Source organism: Tupaia chinensis, unplaced genomic scaffold (assembly GCF_000334495.1).
Source record: "Tupaia chinensis unplaced genomic scaffold, TupChi_1.0 Scaffold000093_1, whole genome shotgun sequence".
In the NCBI taxonomy this organism is placed as follows: Eukaryota; Metazoa; Chordata; class Mammalia; order Scandentia; family Tupaiidae; genus Tupaia; species Tupaia belangeri.
Genome location: NW_006159555.1, coordinates 12,206,943 through 12,232,021, shown reverse-complemented (window position 1 = coordinate 12,232,021; position 25,079 = coordinate 12,206,943). Strand labels below are relative to the sequence as shown.

The 25,079-nt window shown below is 44.7% G+C and overlaps 1 protein-coding gene across 1 annotated transcript; it reads left to right on the top strand.

The window, feature by feature from the left end:
* Positions 1 to 675: 675 nt before the first annotated feature.
* On the top strand, positions 676 to 3,251 carry SIT1 (signaling threshold regulating transmembrane adaptor 1). Its single transcript, XM_006143179.3, has 5 exons — positions 676 to 893; positions 1,012 to 1,147; positions 1,233 to 1,291; positions 1,397 to 1,458; positions 1,549 to 3,251. The coding sequence occupies exons 1-5, from the start codon at positions 854 to 856 to the stop codon at positions 1,780 to 1,782; spliced, it is 531 nt and encodes a 176-aa protein (XP_006143241.2). The 5' UTR covers positions 676 to 853; the 3' UTR covers positions 1,783 to 3,251.
* Positions 3,252 to 25,079: the final 21,828 nt, after the last annotated feature.

Sequence of the window (25,079 nt, the reverse complement as noted above, 5' to 3'; positions counted from 1 at the left end):
TGAGTCGAATAAAACACATCTCTGACTCCTAGTCTACAGTTTACATCTCGCGCTAAAAATCCTTCTTCCACCATCAATAGCCTCCCCTGTCTCCAGGCTGTCTCTACGTGGGGCAGGTGCTCAACTTCCTGAAGTGAACAAATGCAAAGATGCGGCTCAGTTTCTCAGGATGGTCCTGGGCAGAGATTTCTTTAACGCAATTAACCATTGACAGTGACAGTTCTTAGGGACAGTTTGGACCAATGGGTAGAAATGGGGTGGGAACCTAGCTTCCTCTATGCCCCAAACTATGATACCAGGAGTAACAAAGACAAGGATTATCTAAGCACATTTGCTCTCGAGTCAGCCTGAGGGTGTGGAGGGACTGGAGCTGCCCTGAGGCCTGCCCATGCCATTCCACTCTGTAACAAGCTCATTGAGGAATACCTTCTCCTTAAAGGACATAGGGTTGGCGAGAAAACGTGGGTGCCCTGTGGCAGAGAGGTTTCCTGTCCTTGATGAGCTTGCTCTGTGCCACTTCTGCCCCCCTCAGAGTCTTCATGGGCTCACCTGTGACAGGCTTGCTTCTGTTGTGTGGAAGAGGGCACAGGGCAATGAGACACAGGGCGGGGATCTTGGGAGCCACAGGAGGGGTGCAGGTGCAGGCATAGGGCGGGGTCTTTGTTCTTTTGCTCATCCTTTCCTCCCCGGAAACCAGAAGCTTTGCCACTACTAGTATTGGGGCTGAGCTGAGGGGGCCAGGCCCAAGGAAGAGTGGGAGTAAGGGAGGCTGTGACAGCTCTCGGGCCATGAGCCAGGCTGACTGCCGGCTCAGGTCAGTGTGCTAGCAGACTCGACTCTCACATCAGCAGTCATGAGCAAAGGTGACAACTGCACGGATCTGCTGGCGCAGGGTGAGCTGAGTGGGGCAGGGGCTCCTGGGGGAGGGGTCATGCAGCCCCACATGCCACTTGCTGGGTTTTAGGGACTGGGCTGGGCAGTAACCGTCTCCCCACCCTCCCACATCCACAGGAATTCCCTCCATACACGAGGCCTGGGGACTATGGGCCCTCCTGGGGGCTGTGGCATTGCTGCTTCTCATTTCGCTGGCTGCACACTTGTTCAGGTGGCCCAGCAACTGCAGGAGGAGCCCTTCGGGGCAGGGATGGTGAGTGCAGGACAATGTGGTGGGCTGATGGAGAATTCCCTCTTACCCAGAAGTCCCCACTCATGCCCCCAACCCTGTGTTGCAGCTCTGGAGGGGCCGTGGAGGAGGCTCCGCTGTATGGGAACCTACATTATCTACAGACAGGTAGGGAGCTGGCAGAGGGGAGGAGTGCAGAGGCCAGTCCCTGGGAGGTGACGGGTCATGCGGGAGCAGGACCAAGAAGCTGACCGGGTTCCGTTCCCTGCCCAGGACGGCTGTCTCAAGAACCAGGGCCAGAGCAGCAGGAGCCAGCCCCTGGAGGCCCTGCCAGGGTGAGTCAGCTGAGGCTGAAGGAGTGGAGGGAGGGAATTGGGGGGCTTTTCTGAGGGGCCAGAGAACGTCTGACAGTCTTGCATCTCCAGGCTGCAGAGGAGGTGATGTGCTACACCAGCCTGCAGCTGCGACCTCCTCAGGGCCGGATCCCTAGCCCTGGGACCCCCATCAAGTACTCGGAGGTGGTGCTGGACTCAGAACCGAAGCCCCAGGCCTCGGGCCCGGAGCCAGAGCTCTACGCCTCAGTGTGTTCCCAGACCCGCCGAGCCCGGGCTTCTTTTCCCAACCAGGCCTATGCCAACAGCCAACCTGAAGCCAGCTGAGGGGGAGGCCTGGCACCACGGGGCCTGTGTCGCACCCCTGGTTCCCCTGGAGTAGGGCCTTCTGCTACCCAGCACGGCACTGTTTCCCAACCAACCCGAAAGACTGGGAGACATTGCTGGTCTCAGGGTGCGATCCACTCCGAACTTCCAATCTGAGCTGTCAGGGAGACACCTTAGGAATGGAAGCCGCTGGGTTCTTGCAGATGGGGAAGTAAAGGTAGTGGCCCCCTCCTCACTTTTTCTCTGTTCCCCTCTGGGCCCAGACTCCAAGGTCCTCGCTTCTTCCTCCTTCCGGAGCGTAACCAGATCCTCCCCCCACCTCACGGTCTGCCCCGACACCTCAGTGTCTCCTCAGGCACAGGAAGTGGGCAGTGGGGGAGGGTAAGAGCCTGAGAGGATGTGGGTGGGTATATTCCTCGGCAGCCCACCGGCTGGATGGGTCTTGGGGCCCAGGGAACCGAGGAACCCAAGCCTGGCTTCTGACTTAAAAACCGTGGCAGGAGAATACAGGCTGCATCCTTGTCATACCCAAGTTTTCAAATAAGACGTCTCAAAAAATGTTTAGATTTTACCTAGAGGGCTGCAGACCTGCAACAACCCCACCACCACCACCACCAGGGAGGGGGTGCGAACTTTGGCGTCTGCACAGAGCACTTGTTGGGGTGCCTACACAGGGAAGAGGGGCCAGGGGAGACTGCTGCATCCATGCCACAGAGAGGGTGCGGGGGTGGGGGTTGCGCTCCGTGCTCATGGTGCAGCAAGAACCTGCCCAGCATCTGCACTCGGAGCCACTGCATCTCCCCTGAGGTCTGCAAGCTCACCAGCCCCTGGCTACTATGACCTCTGTAACTGCTGTCACCCCCACCCCTGCAGACCTAGCCCCTCCATCATCTCCCCCATCAGTCCTCTCCGTCCCCCAGGAGTTGCACCATACCCTGTTTTGGCACCAACAGCACTGCCTTTACTCTGTCACCTGTATACCTCCACTGGCCCTCTCCTCACTGCATCACTATGGCAACATCCTCTCCATCTCTACTTCCCTCTCTCAATTGTCACCTGGAGTCCTGGCAATAGCTTTGCTGGTCACTACTTCCATTTTATTACTTTTTTTGAGAAAGGGGCACTCTTGACAGGGTCTTGCCATGCCTCAGTCCTCCCCTCAGCCTGCCAGTCAGCCAGGATCACAGACATGCACACGCATCCAGCATGCTCAGGTCACAGGGTCTGAACCTGGGTCTCCCAGGGGGCTCCAGTATTGTATAGCGGTGTCCTGTGGCCTGGGCCACCGCGGTGAGGCCAACCACGTTCATTTTAATACCCATCCAATCTGCCTTGCCTGTCCATCCATCACTGGCTTTTTTGTTTGCTTGTTTGTAGGTTTTTGCCATAGAGTGTGTGGGTGCTCACCGGAGAGACAGAGAGAGGGAAAGTGAGAAATCACCCCTCAGGGGCGACTGCCACACTGCAATCCTCCTCCATTCTCTTCTAGAGATTTTGGGCATGCACGCATGTGCATGTTTATGGAGTACAGTGTGACTTTGGGATACCTGAATACAATGTGTAATGATGAAATCAGGGCAATAAACGTATCTGGCATCTTAAAACATGTATCATCACTTTGTGTTGTGAACATTTTAATTCCTTTCTTCTTGCTATATTGAAATATACATTAGTTATTAACTATAGTTATTCTACTGTACGTTAGCACTCTAGAACTCATTCCTCTTACCTAACTGTAATTTCATACCTACTAGCCAAATTCTTCCTATCTTTCCGTTCTTCCTCTCCTTCCTGGCTTTTAGCGAGTCATTAGAAAAGTATTTTCCTATACAAAAATGTATCATGACTTTTCTGACAACCCAAGAGCGTCCATCATTCTAACCCCCCCCCTTTCCTTCTTTTTTTAGAGAGATTTTTGCTATAGGGCACATATGCTTGTCAGAGAGACAGAGACAGAAAGCGAGAAATCACCCCCTGGGGGGGATGGCCATACCGCAATCCCTTCCCCTCCATTCTCTTCTCGGGATTTTGGGCATGCACACACATGTACCCAGTGTGTTTTAAGTCACCAGGTCTGGGACTCAAACCGCAGCAGACTATGTGAGAGTCCAGCAATGTAACCGTTACGCCATCTGCTGGTACCACCCCCTCCCTTTTTTTTCTAAAAGTTACTATAGGAAGTATGTGGTTCCCTGAAAGAGGAGAGAGAAAGCATCTTCAGGGGATAGCCAAGCTGCAATTCCTTCTCCTCCATTCTCCTTTTGAGATTATGGGCATGCATCCACATGTGCCCAACGTGGTTTCTTTTTTATTTGTTTTTTAACGAGAGATTTTTGTTATAGGGTGGGTGTGCTTGCAGGAGAGACAGAGAGACAGAAATTGGGAATCAATGCCTCAGTGGTTTCTCTGTTCTCCTGTCAGGATTTTGGGCATGCATGCACATGTGCCTGGCGTGAGTTTCAAGCCACTGGGTCTGGGACTCAAACCATGATCGACTATGTAGGAGTCCTGTGACATAACCATTATGCCATCTGCTGGTCCCACCCAGCATGTTTTTTAAGCCACTAGGTCAGCCAGCCATGTGGGATCCAGCTGCTTTAACCACCATGCCACCTGCCAGCCCCGAAGATCAAATCTTTTAGCTTCTGCTAGTGAATGAGAATATTTGATATTTATCATTCCATGTCTGGCTTATTTCACTTAGCATAGGTTCCTTCAGGATCATCCATGTTTCCTCAAATGACAGGATTTCACTTTTTTATGGCTGATTAATTTTCCATCATAAATAGAAAACATATGTTCTTCATCTATTCATCTGCTGACAGACATTTAGGTTGCTGGTTCTATACCTTGGCTATTGTGAACAGTGCCAGCAGTGTGCCCTTGAAAAACTGGGCCTTGTTTTCTGAATCTGTAAGACAGGGAAGATGTTAATGGTGTCTACTTCAAAGAAGGCTGTTGTGAGGTTTAAATAAATTACTATATGTAAAGCACTTAGAAGACAACCCATGCTCATTACTGCTAGCTGTTATCAAAATAGGAGAAATAGGGATCAGCAGATGGCATAATGGTTACGTCACTGGACTCCCACATAGTCAACCGCAGTTCGAGTCCCAGACCCAGTGGCTTGAAACTCACACTGGGTGCGTTTGAGTGTGTGCCCAACATCCCAAGAAGAGAATAAAGGAGAAGGGATTGTGGCGAGGCCATGCCTCCTGGAGGGGGGGTGATAATCTCGCTTTCTGTCTGTCTCTCCCTATCTCTCTGGCCAGTGCACATGCTCTATAGCAAAAATCTCTCTTAAAAAAACAGGAGAAATACAGGATCCTCTATAGGAGCTCACAGGTAAAGCGACATATACGCTGGGACATGACACATCACAGGAGTCTGCCAGGATAATTGGACAGAAAATGTTCCAGGAAGAGGGAACCACAAAACCAAGAAGCTTCTTTGGAGGAGCTGACAGAAGTGCATTCAGCATGGCAGGAGGGTATAGTGAGATAGGGAAATGTCCAGACGAGCCTGGAGGGGTGGACAGAAAGAAGGTCACACTGGTCCTGTAAGCCGTGCCAAGGAGTTCGTATTTTATCCTGTCAGCAAAGTGAACGGGAGTCACCGACGGTTTTTAAGCAAGGGAATGATCACAGTCAGGTACTGGCTGCTATGCTGATGTGGAAGCCCACAGGACTGGAGTAGTGCAGCACAGTTAGGAAGATGCTGCAAAACCCAATTGAGAGAAAATGGTGGCAGTGGCAATGGGGATGGAGAGGAGGAGCTGGATTAGAAAGAGATCTTTGGCACCAATGAAATATCATCTTGCTCCAGTTAGAAAACTGTTATGGGGCAAGAAGATGGCCTAGCGGTTGCATTGCTGGACTCCCACATGGCTGACTGCAGTTCAAGTACCAGACCCAGTGGCTTGAAATTCACGACAGGCACGTGTGGGTGCATGCCCAAGATCCCAGAAGGAGAATAGAAGAGATGGTGGAGTGGCCAACCTCCCTGGGAGCTGTCTTCCCACTTTCCCTCTCACTGTCTCTGTTTCTCCGGTGAGGACACACATTCCAAGGCAAAAACCTCTAAAAAAAAAATGGCTATTATTAAAAAGACAGAAAACAACAAATGCTGGTAAGGATGTGGAGAAGGGGGAACTCTTTTTTCTTCCTTCAGTTTTGCTATGGGGCATATGCACTCGCCAGAGAGAGAGAGAGAGAAGGAAAGTAAGAAATCACTCCCCAGGGGAGATAGCCACATCACATTCCCTTCTCTTCCAGTCTCTTCTTGAGATTTTGGGCATGTATGCACATGCGCCTGGTGGGAATTTTTTTTTTTTTTTTTTTCCGGATTTTGCCATTGGGTATGTGCACTTGCTGGAGAGAGAGAGAGAAAGTACGAAATCACCCCCCAGGGGAATGGCCATGCCATAATCCTTCTCTCCTCCATTCTCCTCCTGGGATTTTGGGCATGCATACACACATGCCTGGCATGATTTTCAAGCCACCAGGTCTGGGACTCAAACTTCAGTTGGCCATGGGGGAGTCCAGGGCCTTAACCACCACCCAGCAACCACCTGCTGGCCTAGGAAGTTTTTGTTTTTGTTTTTAAGGCTCCCACTTATCGCACCCTCCTATCTTTCTGATTAGAGATAGAAATATCCCCACTCCCATTCCCCATCACAGGGACTTCAAAAACGTTCATGGAAAAATGGAATTAAAGTATGAGTTTATTTTGGTGCAAAAACTCCTGAAATCCACGCATAGAGTTTTGATAATACATACTTCCAAGAACTTTTTGAAGATCCTTGACACAGTATAGCACCAGAATGGTTCAGCTTGTCACCTGTATTACCCTGGCAACAGTACCCACACTCTCTGTCACCCAGTCTGTTCTCTCACACACACCCCTTAGTCCTTTCACTGGCTGCTCCTTGCACACAGTTCCATCTCCTCTTTCCTGTAGCCATCTATAATCCATCTCTCACTCTGGTAAAAGGGTCAGCAGGTGGAATTGTGGTTAGGGTGCTAGACTCCCAGATGGCACATTACAGTTCGAGTCCCAGACTTGCTGGCATTTTCTTACTTTCTTTTTGTCATGAGCACACACGTGCTCTAGAGCAAAATAAATACATTTTTTCATGAGCACACACGTGCTCTAGAGCAAAATACATTTTCAAAATTTATTTAAAAAAAATAAAATAACCTCCAACCTAGCCAGCCCTAAGCCCCAGTTTTTCCATGGGGATAGAAAATGAAAAATGTCATCATCTTCCCCTAGGGTTTCTGTAGAGGTGGGTCTGGCTAGGCTGACCATTCTGAAATTTGAGGGGCAAAAAAAAAAGGGGGGAAGCTGAGGCATTCACTCTAAGCTTCTCTCCTTCCCACTTAAAAGTCCCAGAGAAAACCACAAATCAGGGAACCACGTACCTGACCCTGGCCTGGAGGTCCCAGTGAGATGGGGAACCACAAACCGCCCCCCACCCCGAGAAAAGGCCAAAAGCCCGGGGCCCCAGGACCTCTGAGGACTCCAACCTGGGCCTCCTCAAGTTAAGCCGGCAGCTGGGCTGCCTAGGAGGGAGGGCGGCCTTGGGGGCTGATACAGGATGCGGGGAACCACCCGCCACCGGACGTGGGTTTCCGAGGGCTGCGGGGCTCAAGAAGCTCACTCAGTGTGTCGGCGCCAGAAGGACGTGAGAGCTTTACTCTGGGCGAGGCAAGGACTGGGATCCAATAACCCGCGAGCCTGGAATCAGACCGAGGGTTAAACCGTTCCGAATCCAGGTCTCAGACCCGCTTTCCCCGCCCAGACCCCGGGGCTCACTGCCTCTTCCAGCTCAGCATTGATTCCCCAGCGCCCTCATTTGGTAAAAGGCGGCGTCAACACCACCTCTGCGCAGGCGCAATGCTGACTGGCCCGTGGCATCCTGGGAATTGTAGTCCCGCGGGCTCAGGGAGCCCTCAGCGCCAGACCTGCAGTAGCCGTATGGCTGCCCAGTTGCGTGAGGCACCTGCGTCCCCAGTTCTCTCGCCCTATTGGAGTTGCTCTGTCTGAAGCTGCGGTGACGTGTGTTAAAATCTTAGGTCATTGTTTTGGATTGACCTCCTGCTTAAGGCCTTATAGCCAGACTAACATGGAGTCACTCATATTAAAATGTCACATCTTGGGACCAGCACTTAACGTAATGGCTATGTCGCTGGACTCCCAAGGAGTTGACGGCGGTTCGAGTCCGGGACCCGGTGGCTTAAACTCATGCCAGGCGCGTGTGCTTGCTGTTCCCAAGATCCCGAGAGGAGAATGGAGGGGAAGGGATTGTGGCATGGCTATCCCCCCTGGAGGGGGGGATCTCTCGCTTTCTGTCTCTATGTCTCTCTCTGTCTTTCTGGCGAACGTACGTGCCCTATAGCAAAAACCTCTCAAAAAAAAGAGAAAAAGAATTTAAAAAAGTGTCACATCTCAAACTGAAACTTTAGGAAGCAATTAAATTCCCAAAATGAACCAGTTTTTCCTGAAAATTAAAGAGTCCAGTCTGCCTAAATCAGTGCTATAAGGAGATAAAACATGTGCTTACCTGACTTTCTGAGAAATGTGCACCTAAAATAGCTTTAGGGGACCCTATGCCACACCTAGACTCTTGCACTTTAAAAAATGTATATATTTATTTATTTATTTCCATTTGTTATTGTTATTTTTTTTTCTCTTTATTTGACGAGAGAGAGAGAGAGAAAGGGAAAGTGAGAAAGCAAGCCATCAGGTCCAGGACTTGAACCATGGTTGGCCATGTGGGAATCCAGCGCCCTTATCCACCACACAACCTGCTGGCCCCATACTTTTTTTCTTTAATATTTAATTTTATTTATTCATTCATTGTATTTTAATTTGACCAGAGGGAGAGAGAGAGAAAGGGAAAGTGAGAAAGCAAGCCATCAGGTCCAGGACTTGAACCATGGTTGGCCATGTGGGAGTGTCCAGCACCTTAACCACCATGCCACCTACTGGTCCCCCCCCCCCTTTTTTTTTTTTTGAGAGAGATTTTTGCTATAGGGTGTGAGCATTCGAGAGAGAGACAGAAAGCGAGAACCTCCCCCACCCCAGGGGAGATGGCCCCAATCCCTTCTCCTCCATTATCTTGGGATACGGAACACACATGTCCATGCCCCATGTAAGCTCTTCTTTTTTTTTTTTAAATTTTTAAAGAATTATTTTACTTTATTTATTTATTTCAATTTGACCAGAGAGGGACAGAGTGAGAGTGAGAGCAAAAGAAACAGAAAGTGAGAAAAGCAAGCTGCCAGGACTCCATGGGTGGTCAGCCATGTGGGAGTCCAGTGCCCTTAACCACCATGCCACCTGCTGGCCCCAACCCTGCGTGAGTTTAAAGCCACTGGATCTGGGACTCAAATAGTGGTTGAGTCCTGGGAATCCAGCAACGTAACCATTACACCATCAGCTGGTCCAAATATTTGTTTTATGAATGTTCTTGTTTCCCAAATACTTTTCTCCTTTACTTTCCAGACTCGGTGTCTCCACATTTTGCTGAGGTTAACCAAGGTGACTCCAGTTGATCCTGAGGTCATTCTGCTTATCTTTATCATAAAGTTTGACTAATCACTGCTGCATAAGACTCTGCTACTTTGGGCCTGTATTTTATTTATTTATTTATTACCAGAGGGGTGTGCTCACAGGAGAGAGAGAAAGAGAGAGAAAGAGGGAGAGAGAGAGAGAAAGAGAAGGAGAGGGAGAGGAGGAAAGCACCTCCCAATGGGGCATGGTCACACTGCAATTCCTTCATTTCTCCAAGTGTTGGGATTTTGGGCACATAGGCACATGTGACAGTAGAGTCAAGCTTGAAAGTAGGATATAAACACTGATTGGTCATGTGAGATCCGGCTTCCTTAACCACTAGTTCACAAGGCTGGCCCAATGTTTGCCTTTAAAAACATTTTAAAGTCTGTAAGATCTTGGTACTCATTATCTGGGGCCACTTGGATTTGTGGCATCTGGATTACAGTCCTAACCCTGGCCCAAATAAAATCTTTTGCTTTATTTGCTTTGCCTCAGGCTTCTTTTTTTTTTTTTTTAAGAATTATTTTATTTAAGTTTTTTATTATGATTATTTCCTAGTTTGATTAGCCAGAAAGAGAGAGAGAGAGCGAGAGAGAGAAAGCGAGAAAGCAAGCCACCAGGTCTGGGACTCAAACCCTGGTCATCCATGTGGGAGTGTCCAACGCCTTAATCACCATGCCACCTGCTGGTCCCCAGCCTTCTTTTTTTAAGGTTGGCACATAACTTTCCCAAAATGGTCACTTACAAATTGAGTTTTTGTTTTGTTTTATTTTGTTTTTATTTTTGCTTTTTTGAATTTGCTAAGAGCATATGTGCTCACCAGAGAGAAAAAGAAACAGCCACCCCACAATCCCTTCTTCTCCACTCTCCTCTTGGGATTTTGGTCATGCCCGCACATGTGCCCAGCATGTTATTCAAGCTGGGACTCAAATTGTGCAGTGGGCTGTGTAGGATCCAGCTACCTTAACCACCATGCCACCACTGGCCCAGGAAATTGAGATTCTATAAAACTATTTTTTTTTTCATATTAAACTCCAGTGGGGTGTGATTTGAACTTTGTTTTCTGGGTCCTCTGCCTTTTCTTTCCTCCGAAGCCCCTCACTTCCTCTTTCCTTCTTTTCTTTCCTCCGTCACTATTGCTCATGCTCTGGCTCAGGTCCTCAGTAGTAAACACTAGGACTGTGGCAGCTTCCTAATTGATCCCCAAATCTAGGAATGTAAGTTGGGGCAGACAGATTCTCCTCATACAGCTTCCGAGGGCTCCCTTGGCACACCTCTTCAGTTGGTCAACTTGGCTCAAAATACCTGATATTTCTTTCCCCCTCCTTAGCTCCAGATGCTTGCCTTAGTGAACTCCTTCGCTTCGCTATTGTATGATTCTAGCCAGAAGTGTCCTATCCAGGGCAAATTTCCAGAAGGTATTTGACTTCTTTGGGGGAAGTCATCAGGAGCTCCAACTTTTCCCCTTCTTCCCCAGATCCTATCTAGAAGGATAAGGATAAACTTCAGATCCACAAAGGTAGGATCTTTGGGACAGTCAAAAGTTCAAGGACAAGATGTTCTTAAAGAATTACTTATATAGGTGGGAAAACCATGTAGCAGGGACCATCCATCTTTGGCCTTGTTCTGCAGTCTATCCAGATGGGTTAAACTTCCAGTTGGTTCAGGCTGGACAGAAACAGAGCTGGGATGTGGAGAAAGACCAAGTCTTAATAACTTCATTTGAAACCTTGGATCTAGCCATGCCCAGAGCTAGATCTGCCTATTGAACTTTGTGGTTATAAGTTGGCAAATTCACTTTTTTGCTCAAGTCAAAGTTAGATTTAGATTTTCTATCTTTTGTAACCATGAGTTATGACTAATTCTTTGGGGGAAAACCAGCAAATCAGAGTCTGTAAAGATGCTGAACCCTCTGACTTATTTACTTATTGCTTAATTCCTTCATGAGCCATCCTTCTCTGGCTTAAATGAACTATCATGACATTTGGCCCTAAGATATTTTTGCTTAATGTGTCGGTTGAGTTGATCTCTTGCCTAGCTTACACATTTCTGGAATTATATAGCTGGGAGGAGAGTGACAGTTGTGGTCCAAATTTATATCCACTACAGAAACCACTATGTGCTTCTTGAATATTTTCAGAAATGGGACCACCCTATCTTACTGAGCACTCATTTCCAATCTTCTTAATGATAGACTGTTTAGGAAAATATTTCTTCCATGAGCTAGAGAGACAGAGACAAGAGCCTTTAATGAGGTCTTGACGTTGCAATTCACCCTCCCAGCCTCAGCCAGCCTCAGATCATGGGCATCTATGTACTCAGCACACTCAGGGAGGTCTCTCTTATACAAACCAGGAATCTTCCCATGTGGGTCAGTCTCAGAGAGTGTTGCATTTTACTATTGCACCAATGTCCAGCACCTGATAGAATTTTTTTTTTCTTTTTTTGGAGAGGTTATTTTTTGCTATAGAGTATGTGCGCTCGCTAGAAAGACAGAGAGAGAGAGAGACAGAAAGTGAGAAATCATCCCCCAGGGGGATGGCCACGCTGCAATCCCTTCCCCTCCATTCTCCTCTTGGGATCTTGGGCACGCAGGCACACATGCCCAGTGTGAGTTTAAACCACTGGGTCTGGGACTCAAACAGTGGTCGACTACATGGGAGTCCAGTGACATAGTCATTATGCTAACTGCTGGTCCCAGAACTTTTTGAATTTGTAACCAAAATCCGCCTCCTTGTTATTTTGGTTCTGCCTCCTGAGCTACAACCATACACCGAGTTTCCCCCCTCTTGTATATGACAGCTGTGGAGGAAACTGGGAGCCAGCCTTTAAGCCAGCCCAAGTCTTTTTTATTCTTTCCCAGGAAAAGCTTTCTAAAGTTCCTCTTGCAATGTTTTTGTTCGTTTGCTTTAAATTTGCCATAGAGCACATGTGCTTGCCAGGGAGAGAGAGAGAAAGTGAAAAAGCACCTCCCGGGGGGATGATACTGTCACAATCCCCTCTTCTTTATTCTCCTCTTAGGATTTTGGGCAAGCATGCACATGCACCTGACGTGTTTCTCAAGCCACCAGGTCTGGGTTTTGAACCATGCAGTCAGCTTTATGGGATCTAGCTGCCTGGCTAGATCCACTATACTACCTGGCTGGCTCTATTTGTTCGATTTTTCTTTAAATTTTTTTTCTTTCTTTTATGAGAGGATAGGGGAGAAAGTCAAACACTCTTAACAGGATCTCATACTGTGATCCCCCTACAGGCCTTTCCTGCCAGCCAGGATCATGGGCACATGCACACTGGGCCCAGGAACCCAACCATCTTCCATATGGCTGCCAGCATAGCAGAGCACTGTGCTACTGCTACACCATTGAAGCCGGGCCTCTATAATTCTGTTACAAGCCTTATTTCAGCCTACTCATCACTCTTGCTCTTTTGCTTGATCAGAGTCCCCCTTTTACTTCTTTCTTTTTTTTTTTTTTGAGAGGTTTTTGCTATAGGGCGCGTGCGCTCGCCAGACAGACAGAGAGAGACAGAGAGAAAGAAAGCGAGAAATCACCCCCTGGGGGGATGGCCATGCCACAATCCCTTCTCCTCCATTCTCCTCTTGGGATCTTGGGCACACACGCACATGCGCCCGGAGTGAGTTTAAGCCACTGGGTCCCGGACTCAAACCGCGGTCGACTACGTGGGAGTCCAGCGACATAGCCAATTACGTTAACTGCTGGTCCCCTACTTACTTATTTTTAAACAACTGTTCACTAGGGCCAGCAGGTGGCATGGTGGTTGAGGCATCGGATTCCCATATGGTCAGCCATGGTTGGAGTTCCAGACCTGGTGGCTTTCTCTCACTTTCTCTCTCTGGTGAATGAACATATCCTATAATAAATTAAAATAATAATAATAATTTATTATTACTTTAAAATTTTACCAGAGAGAGAGAGAGAGAGAAAGCAAGTCGCCAGGTCCAGGACTCAACCACAGTTGGTCATGTGGGAGTCCAGCATCCCTATCCATCATGGATGGCCCCTATTTATTTAATTTTAGATGCTATTATTATTTTTAATTTGGCCAGAGAGAGAGGAAGGGAAAGTGAGAAAGCAAGCCATCGAGACTCGAGCTGCAGTAGGCCATGTGGAAGTCTAGCACCTTAACTACCATGCTACCTGCCAGGCTAGTCAGAATCCCTCTTAAAGTGCGGTGCTAAGAAGTGAATTTAGTACTGGTAGTACGTAGTGGGGGCTCGTGTTTTTGACTGATCACTAAGTCTATGAAGCCTTTGTGAGGAATAGACTCTAAGTAATGGGGTGTTTATAGAAGGACAACCAAGGCAATTAGGAGGCCTTATAGAATGGGAATCCCAGAGCCAAAGCTATGGTAAGACTGGACCTCCACTGACTGTTACTGAATCTCAGCTCTCTGCGGTGCTGGGGACCTTCATGATAGGAGTATGTGAGTCACCAGGCTCCTGCTCTTCCACCGTCATGACTCAATTACTCTCTCCATCTCCGCTTAATTTTTTTATGTACAGATTTCTTCCCACTTTGCTAAATCACTTCCTTATCCTATGTTGTACATTGTCTACTTCATTTCTCTGCTTCCTCATAACAACTTCATATTTCCTCCTCTGTCTTATGACCTCAGTTAAATGTTTAATTATAGAAATAGTGTGCACGCGGTTAAAAAAAAAAAAAGGTCAAACCGAAGCAAAGAGTCTAGAACAGTGGTTCTCAGCCAGGAGTGACTTTACCCTGCAGGAGGTACTTGGGAAGATATCCGGAGACACGTTTGGTTGTCATACTCGGTAGGGGTGCCAATGGGAAGAAGTCAGGATGCTGCTAAACATCCTCCAACATGCAGGTTGGCTGAGGTTTGAAATCCTAGTATGGGGGGAGGAAGCAGTGAAAGGCTCTCTTTCTCCACCCCACCCCAGTATCCCAGTGGTAGTTTCCACAGGCAACTACTGTTTTAGTTTTCTTTCTTTCTTTTCTTTTCTTTTTCTTTTTTTTTTTCTTTTTTGAGAGAGATTTTTGCTATAGGGCACGTGCACTTGCCAGAAAGACAGAGAGAGACAGAGAGATAGAAAATGAGAAATCATCCCCTCAGGGGGGATGGCCACGCCACAATCCCTTCTCTTCCATTCTCCTCTTGGGATCTCGGGCACACACACACATGCGCCCAGCGTGAGTTAAAGCTACCGGGTCTGGGACACGAACCGCGGTCAGCTACATGAGAGTTCAGCAACATAGCCATTACTCCAACTGCTGGTCCCGGCGACTACTGTTAGTTTCTCTTTTTAAAATTTTTTGATGATCATCATTGTATTTGTTAGTAAATCTAAGAATTAGGGAATTCTGGGCATTCACCCTAGTTAGGTGCTTCCTTCTACCCCTCCCCTTGACAGCTCCCAACTACAGTTTAGGAGTTAAGTGCTGGGCAGAGAGACTTCCCAGCAGACAAATTGGTCCTAGAGCCAGGAACAAGCTTCAGGAAGAAGCAAGTCCCAGAAACAGCCTGTTTCCCAAGGACAATCAATGACTTTGCTGAGTCTCCTCAATTCACCCCTCCCCCCCAAAAAAGAAAACACCTAACAGTGGATTAAAATCTTTAGCCCTTGAGGCCAGGAAAATGCAGAAAAACCAGAGGGCAAAAAGTCTTCCTGACAAAGACAGAAGAATCCCTGACCAAAAAAAAAAAAAAAAAAGCCTGGAGGAGCTGTGTGCGGAGCTCAAACCTGAAAGCTTGCCTTGAACTAGAAAATGTCACATCAGACTAAAAATTTCCATAGATAAGCCAGAGAGGAGGAGTCATTGCTGAAGCCCAAAAATGGGTCTAGAAAAACAAATAGAAGACGTATTTCAAAATATATAACAAAAATATAAACATGCAAATCATGTGGTGAACAATGGGAAATTGGAACAGACCCAGGAGACTTAGCCTGCAAATACTGTGGGTTCCAGCAGAAAAAGGAGCAGAAGAGGAGGGGTCATAATTAAAGAACAGATAAAATGTCTCTGAGCTGCAGAAAGAGTTAAGTTCCAGACTGATGGACAGGAAACGGCACAAATTCACTCATACACAAGTAACAATTAAAACACCCCACAACTGGTGGGGCCAGCGTGTGGCATGGTGGCTAACGTGCTGGGCTCCCACATGCCTGACCATGGTTCAAATCCCAAACCTGGTCACTTGCTTTCTCAATTTCCCTCTCTTTCTCTCTCTGTCTCTGGTCAAGTAAAAATAAATAAATAAATAAATAAATAAAATTAAACAAATAATTCTTTAACAGAAACCCAAAACACTCTAAGGATATAAGAAATCTTATGTACTCTCAGGCAGAAATCAAGTTCTTCTTTCTTATCTCCAACCCTGGAACTTCAAAGAGAGCAAAATCAGATTCAACAGGTGGTGTGGTGGTTGAGGCACTGAACTCCAACATGGTCAGCCATTCACTGGTTTAAGTCCCAGACCTGGTAGCTTGCTTTCTAACTTCTCGCTGTTTGTCTCTTTATGGTGAATGCCTGGGCCTTATAACAAATTAAGAAAATGATAATAATAAATAAAATTAAATAAACAATTATTTTTTAAAAATTTAGAGGACTTTGCCTTGGGGCACATGTGCTTGGTGGGAAGAAAGAGAGAGACAGAGACAAGGAGAGGGAAAGTGAGAAATCACTTCGCAAGGAGGATGGCAAAGCCACAATCCCTTCTCCTCCATTCTCCTCCTGGGATCTTGGGCATGTACGCATAGGTGCCCAATGTGAGTTTTAAGCCACCAGGTCCACAACTCTAACCACAGTTGCCCATGTGGAAGTCCAGCAACGTAACTGCTACATCATTTGCTGGCCCCTTAAATAACTAATCCTTTTTTTTTTTTTTTAATGGTTATTTAATTCCTGTTAGTTTGGAGGTCTGGACGGCTTGGATGTGGGGGTTCGACGCCATGCCACAGTTAGCTATTGCAACTCGAGTCTAGCCTGTCAGCAGATCTGTGCTGCACTTGGATCTAACCCAGATGTAACACATGCGCTCTACTCTGCACATGGCACTCTCCTTTGCACACGGGACTCTACTCTGCACACGTCACCAGACCTTATGTGGCACAGTAGTTTGCTCTCCCCCTAAACCTTTACCATACATGGACTGTTTCTACCTCTAAGACACTCGCCCTCCCTTATACCCTTATAAAAATCACTAAACCCAACCCTAGCACATGACTTCTCTGGCCCATCTCCCTTCCTCTCCCTTTTTATTGGGCCAGCGAACCTTGCCCAGGAGCGCTCTCTCAAAAAAGGCTACATTTCTATTTTCTCGCGTGGTTGGCCCATTCCTTACAACTCCATGTGCTGTTATTATTTCTTTAATTTGACCAGAAATAGACAGAGAGAGAGAAGAGAGAGAAAGGGAAAGCGAGAAAGCAAGTCACCAGGTCTAGGACTCAAACCACAGTCAGCCGTGTGGGAATCCAGTGCCTTTACCCTTCATGCCACCTGCTGGCCCCAATAAATAATTCTTAAAAAAAAAAAAAATCAAAAAAACAAAGCACAGCAAAGTTGAATGGGCTAATGAAAGAAAAGAAAAGGCATATAACTTAGGCCCAGCCAAGGAGGAAAGAAAGATATCTGAAGGTTTGCAGAAGTTGCTAAGTGCCTTATCTGAGAAATATTTCTGAAACAAGATTTTAATGAAACAACAGTGAATCAGAACAGAGACTTCAAGATAGGGGAAGATGAAGAGAAGAGGAAAGAAAGCAGTGGAGGGCAACAGACCATGATATATGTATTTATATTGATATATAATTATAATGTGTACTATAAGTGAAACAGGACTAAGTTATTTCAAAACAATTCTGGAATCAGGTGGTGGGGATAAGAGAAGGCAAAAGTGTTCCAGGTACCTGGGGGGGGGGGCAGAAGTGGGAAGAAAAAAGGGAGGAAGCAAGGGTAGTGAAAGTAATCTAAAGATCACATTTTATTGAGGTGAGGAGGAAGTAGAAGATAATTAGAATATTGTGGAAATAGTTGTTATTCTGTTTTCATACCCTAGAAGAGTCATGTGTATCTGAGAACAAGGACAGCGATGGTAACTATTAATTGAATAACAAAGTCCAAATCAGTAAGGGGAGAAATAGCATGAATAGCATTTCATTAAACCCAGTAAAGATATAGCATGAATAGCAATTCATTAAATCCAGTAAAGATAAAGAAGAATTAGCAACAGTTTATTTAAAATTTTTTTTAGAATTATGAGACCAGCAGTTGGCTTAATGGCTATGTTACTGGACTCCCATATACTCAACCGTGTTTCGAGTCCCGGACTCGGTGGCTTAAACTCATGCCGGGAGCATGTGCGTGTGTGCCCAAGATCCCAAGAGGAGAATGAAGGAGAAGGGATTGCAACATGGCCATTCCCCCCTGGGGGATGATTTCTTGCTTTCTGTCTCTCTGTCTCTCTGTTTTTCTGGCAAGCACATGTGCCCTATAGCAAAAACCTCTCCAAAAAAAAAAAAAAAGAATTATGATTTTATTTAACTTTATTTTATTTATTTTAACTTGACCAGAGAGGGACAGAGTGAGAGAGAGAATGAAAGGAGAAGTGAGAAAGCAAGCCACCAGGTCTGGGACTTGAACCGCGATCAGCCATGTGGAAGTTTAGCACCCTTAACCACCACACCACCTGCCAGCCCCACTGTGTTTAAAAATTTAAAAACAAGTAAGGTGGAAATAATAAAATCAAATACATCACTTATTACAGTAAATACAAGTGTACTGAATTCGTCCATTAAAAGATTGTCAGAGAGGCTGGCAGGTGACATGGCTAGATTCCCACATGACTGACTGCTGTTAAAGTCCTGGACCTGGCAGCTTGCTTTCTCACTTTCCCTTTCAGTTTCTCGATGGTCAAATTAAAAAATAATAATAGCAAATGGAATTAAATAAATAAATATTAAAAAACAAGAAGAAGAGGACCAGCAGATGGCATGGTAGTTAAGGCACTGGACATTCCCACATGGCCAACTATGGTTTGAGTCCTGGACCTGGTGGCTTGCTTTCTCACTTTCCCTCTCTCTCTTTCTCTCTCTGCGTCTCTCTCTTTGGTCAAATTTAAATAAATGAATGAAGGGACCAGCAGTTGACATAATGGCTATGTCAGAGGAATCCCATGTAGTTGACTGTGGTTCGAGTCCTGGACTTAGTGGCTTAAACTCATGCCGGGCGCGTGTGCGTGCGTGCTCAAGATCCCGAGAGGAGAACAGAGGAGAAGGGATTGCGGCACGGCCACTCCCCCTGGGGGGTGATTTCTCACTTTCTGTCTCTCTGTCTCTGTCTTTCTGGTGAGCGCATGCGTCCTATGGCAAAAACCTCTCCCAAAAAAAAAAAAAAAAAAAGACTGCCACACATTGTTATAAATCAAATCCAGGTACCTTTTACTTATGAGAAACATACTTAAAGTGATAAAGTTTCAAAATAAAGATGCAGGAAAGAGGGGCTGGCAGATGATGTGGTGGCTTAGGCACTATGTTCCCACATAGCCAAGAACGGTTTGAGTTCCAGATCTGGTGACTTGCTTTCTCAATTCCTTTGCCAAGCTTACTGGTGAGTGCATGTACCAAATAGCAAATTAAAAGATATGGGCTGGCAGGTGGTGTGGTAGTTAAGGCATTGGACTCCCACAAGGTTGACTGTAGTTCAAGTCCCTAAACTGGCAGTTGGCTTTCTCGCTTTCCCTTTGTCTCTCTCTAGTCAAATTTAAAAATAATAATGATAAATAAAATATAATTAAATGATTATTAAACAATTCAAAAAATAAATAGAATTAAATAAATAATTCTAAACATAAAAAGATATGGTAAGGCTATACCAGAGACATAAACAAAAGCCGAGGCTATACTGATATCAAAGAAGGGAATTTAATTTTCAGGCTGGTTGAGGTGAGAGATTGCCTACAAAGGTAGGAAGAAATTTCTGGGGTAACAGGAATTTGTTTTATCTGTCAAGATAAAACAAATTGTGGTGATTACAGGACTGAATACTTTGTCAAAACTCACAGGATTTAAGTACTCTTCAAATGGATCAATTGTATTATATGTAAATTACAACCCCACAAATGAACAAAGTTACTGTGTTTATAAAATAAAAATGCTGGGATCAGCAGATGGCGTAACGGCTACAATGCTGGACTCCCATGTAGTCAACCACATTTCGAGTCCTGAACCCAGTAGCTTAAACTCACTCCGGGTGCGCGTATGTGCGTGCCTAAGATCCTGAGAGGAGAATGGAAGAGAAGGCAGTGCGGCATGGCCATCCCTTCTGGGAGGTGATTTCTTGCTTTCTGTCTCTGTCTCTCTCTGTCTTTCTGGCGAGCGTGTGCGCCCAATAGCAAAAACCTTTCCAAAATAAATGAGAAATGACAAAATATTTTAACATGAGAAATCCTCTCAGTGATCTTTTATCATATGTTATTCATTGAACTGCCATAAAGATAGCAAGCTTAGGCAGTGGTGAGTAGTGCGGTGGTAAAGGGCACTGGATTCCCACATGGCCGACTGCAGCTTGAGTCCTGGACTGAGAGGCTTGCTTTCTCTCTCTCTGTCTCTCTCTGGTCAAATTGAAAAATAACGATAATAAATAAATAAGTAAATCTTTTTAAAAAAGTGCAAGAAAAATAGAGAAACACTTATTTTATTACAACAAGAACAAGAAAAGAACCCAAAAGAAATCAGGAAGTAATAATGACAAAGCTAACACAAATGAAATGAAAAATTAAAATATTAAGGATAAATGAATAAAAAGAATTGTTCTTTAAAAGGGCTAATAGGAAGCCAGCAGGTGGCCTTTGGTTGAGGTGTTGTACTCCCACTTGGCTGACTGTGGTTCGAGTCCCAGAGACTTGTGGCTTGCTTTCTCACTTTCTTTTTTTCCTCTCTCTCTTTCTCTCTGTCTCTCTCTGGTGAGTGCACATGCACTAGCAAATTAAAAACATAATAATAATAATAAATAAAATTAAATAAATAATTCCTAAAAAATAAAATAAAAGGGCTAATAAAACAGACAAACCTTTTTTTTTTTTTGGAGAGGTTTTCACTATAGGGCGCGTGCGCTCACCAGACAGACAGAGAGACACATAGAGACAGAAAGCGAGAAATCACCCCCCAGGGGAGATGACCACACTGCAATCCCTTCTCCTCCGTTCTCCTCTCGGGATCTTGGGCACGCACGCACAAGCGCCCAGCGTGAGTTTTAAGCCACTGGATCTGGGACGTGAACCACGGTTGACTACATGGGAGTCCAGTGACATAGCCATTATGCTATCTGCTGGTCCCTGGACAAACCTTTTGTAAGCCAAAATAGACAAGATTAATTAGGAGTAAGAAAACAGCTTTACAGATAAAGAAAAAAGAATTATTTGAACAGTACAACTTAAAATTCTTTGAAAACTTAGAAAAAAAGGATATATTTTTTAAGAATTATTTTACTTAACTTTATTATTATTATTTTCCAGTTTGATTAGTCAGAGAGAGAGAGACCCGGAGAGAGAGAAAGTGAGAAAGCAAGCCACCACGTTTGGGACTCAAACCGTGGTCAGCCATGTGGGAGTGTCCAGTGCCTTAACCACCACGCCACCTGCTGGCCCCAAAAATGGATATATTTTAGAAAAAATATAATTTATCAAAATTGACCCAAAAGAGGAAAGCTTGAAAAACTCAACTTAACTTAGAAAAGACCAGAATGATGATGACCTATATACTTCTGGGAAAGGCTAAATTTAGATGGCACCACAGCTGAGTTTTATCTAACATGAAATAATAGTTGCTATGCTACTTAAACTAGTCAGTACTATAGGAAAAAAAAGAAAATATCCCTCATTTAATACAGAAAGTGAGGGGTCATCAGGTGGCATGGAGGTTGGCCACATGGCTGGCTTTGCCGTTCAAGTCTTGGACCCATGGCTTTAAAAATCATACCAGATGCTGTTGTTATAGAGTCACAAACAAAATTATAAAAAATATTTTGAAATTTTGGAAGTTGTTTATTAACTTTCAAGAACTATGGAATATGAGTTAAAACTTCTCGATATGTAAAGTAAATGTTTGTGGGAAAATGTAAAAATAAATTTAAAAAAGTCACACACTTTCAAGAACTATGGAATATGAGTTAAAACTTCTCGATATGTAAAGTAAATGTTTGTGGGAAAATGTAAAAATAAATTTAAAAAAGTCACACCAGATGTGTGCCCAAAATCCTAAGAGGAGAATAGAGGAGAAGGGATTATGGCATGGCCATCCCTCCTGGGGGGAGAGCGATTTCTTATTCTTCCCATTTTTCTCTTTCTTTCTGTCTTTCTCTGGGAAGCACACATGCCCTACAGCAAAAACTAAAAACAAACAAGCAAACCCCACTACCAACAACAAAAAAAACCCATGAGTATAGAAAACCAGACTTGATACTATTCCTAGTTAAAAACTCTAATAAAAAGAAAAAGAGAAAAACTGAAGACCATTTACTAAAACCGAATAGTAAATATTGTTCTCAATGGTGAAACACTAAAAATGCTTCAATTAAGACAAAAATTTAGAGATGCTATAATCCTTTACCAAATGCAGTAAGATAAGACAGTGAGTTGTTATGATCATCTGCAAAGAAATATAAAGTTATCTTGTTTGCTGAGATAATTGTATTATCTAAAATCTCAAAAGATTCTAGTAAAAAGAGTTGATACTGAGGACAGAAGTCTGATTGCTTTTTCCTATTTCCAAAATCCTTTCTATACGGTCTGCAGTGAGTTAGACCCATGAACATTAGCAGGCGATTTTGGCTCAGTTGTTAACAGGACTCTTCCTACATCTGTTCCTGGCATAGTATCTTTGTAATGAGTGAGTCATGCCCATGTGCATTAACAGACCATTTGATTCATTGATAACAGGACTCTTCCTACATCCTGTTCTTGGTACAGTGTCTTGTGATATATACAAACCCCCTTATCTCTGTTAAAGTATACTTTTTTGCTGGGGACCAGCAGTTAGCATAATGGCTATGTCACTGGACTCCCATGTAGTCGACCACGGTTCGCGTCCTGGACCCGATGGCTTAAAACTCACCCCAGGCGCATGTGCATGCGTGCTCCAGATCAAGATCCCAAGAGAACGGAGGAGAAGGGATTGTGGCATGGTCATTCCCTCCTGGGGGATGACTTCTCGCTTTCTGCCTCTCTGTCTCTCTCTGTCTGGCGAGTGCACGTGCCCTATAGCAAAAACCTCTCCAAAAAAAAAAAAAAGCATACGTTTTGCTGATGTCTTCCAGAAACACAGGCCTTCCTTTCCAATCACCAACCTAAGAATTGTAAAACCCCGCTATGGCCTACAACACTGCCCCACCCCACCCCTGCTGCTTCCAGATATCTGGCCTTTTGGGGCCAGACCAATGGGAAAACTCTTTTCACTAAATTTCAAACTTTGTCTCTTACTCTCAAAGCCAAATAAAAAGAACCCTTGTATCTGATCACTGTGAGAAAAAAGGTATGTTTGCCTTTTCTCTAGGTTGGTCACACATATATGTGTTTAGAAATAAACCGCATTAATTATTATTTCTGCAGAGTCGACAATACATTTTGGACAGTTGACTGGAAACAAGATAAATACAGGCTTAATGTCTCTTATCCAAAATACTTAAGACCAGAATTTTGGATTTTAGATTTGTTTTCTGTTCAGATTTTGGTATATTTACACATACATAATGAAATATCTTGAGGATGGAACTCAAGTTAAACATGAAATTTATTAATTTTCCATATACACCTATACACATAGCCTAAATGTAATTTTATACAATATTTTTGGACTGTAACTTTTCTTTAATTATTATTATTATTATTATTATTATTATTGTCAGAGGATGTGTGTGTTTGCCAGAGAGAGACAAAAAAGAAAGAGAAAGTAAGAAAGCACCCTCTTCCCCAATGGTCATGCTGCAATCCCTTCTCCATTTCTCTCTCCTTTTGGGATTTTGGGCACACATGCACATACTCCTGGTATGTTTTTCAAGCTGCCAGGTCTGGAACCAAACTGCATGGTTAGCTATGTGGGGTTCAGCTGCCTTAATCACCACATCATCAGCTGGTCCATATTGTAACATTTTGACTGTGACCCATAACCTGAAGTCAGGTGTGGAATGGGATTTTCTACTTCAGGTGTCATTCGGAGCTCAAAAAGTTTTGGATTTTGGAGCATTTAGAATTTCAGACTCTGGAATTAGGTATGCTCAACCTGTATGACAAAAATAAATTGTTTTCTACTCAAGCAACAAGTACTTCACATTGAAAATGGGAGAAATTTCTATTTACAGTTATAAAACTATAAAATTCTGAGAATAATATTTTTAATTGCTAGAGGATGTGTGCACTTACCAGAGAGAGACAGAAAGAGGGAGAAAGAAAGCAACCGTAACAGTGGTTGACTGCAATCCTTGAGGTTCTCTATTTCTTCATCCTGTTAGGATTTGGGGCACATGCGCGCACACACACACACACACACACACACACACATACACACACACACACACACACACACACACAGTGTGCTTACAAGCCCCCAGTGCCAGACCTTGAACCACAGTTCATCATATGTGATTGACTCACTTGACCACTAAGCTACAGAGCTGGATCTCTTAGAATAATAATTATAACCACCAAAATACCATCCATTATTCTCAGCACTTTGTATTAATTCAATCACTTCTTACAACATTCTCTTGAGATAAGCTACTATTGTTATTCTTATTTTATGAATACTGAAGATGAAGAGACTAAGTGATTTACCCAGATCACTAGCCACTAACGTCTCAGAGTTGGAATTTGAATGTTGGAAATTTGGTTACCCTGGTAACCACAAATCTACAGGACATAAGTTTAATCAAGAAATACATAGTATTCATATGAAGAAAGTTCTACAAAAGTACTAAAACTTGGGGCCAGCAGATGATGTAGTGATTACGTTGCTAGACTCCCACATGGCCGATCATGGTTCAAGTCTCAGACCTGGTGGCTCGAAAATCATGCTGGGCATTTGTGCATGCATGCCCAAGATTTCAGGAGGAAAATGGAGGAGAAAGGATTGCAGTGTGACCACCCCCCGGGAGGTGACTTCTCACTTTCCCTCTCACTGTCTCTTCTCTCTCTCTGGCAAGCACATGTGCCCTAAGGCAAAAACCTCTAAATATAAAAGTATATAAAGCAGGCCAGCAGTTGGCATAGAGATTAAAGTATTGGATCCCACATGGCTGACTCCATGGTTTGAGCCCTAGATCTAGATGGCTTGAAAAACATGTCATGTACATGTGTGTTCATGCCCCAAGTCCCAGACAAGGAGGAGAATGGATTGTAATGTGGCCATTTCCTCTTGGGGGTGCTTTCTCACTTTCCCTCTCTCTGAGGAGTGTATATTATAAGAGAGTCAATGGAACAAGCTAGGGTTTTGATTCTGGCCTCAATAGAAGAGCAAATCCAACTGGTTAAGAAACATGAACACATTCATATGGAGTCAGAAACTTAAAATTTAAGATAAAAATGAGATATTGTTTTATATCCATAGTAAAAAATGGGAGATAAAATCCAGCGAAGAAAATTGGGACTAAATCCCAGTTGTCCCCCTAGCCCCAGGGCTGAGGTTGCTGGTGTATTCATACAGCAGTTCCCACCAGCGATTGTTTGAGAACTGTTTTGGGAGAAGCATTGATTCTCCAGCATTTCTG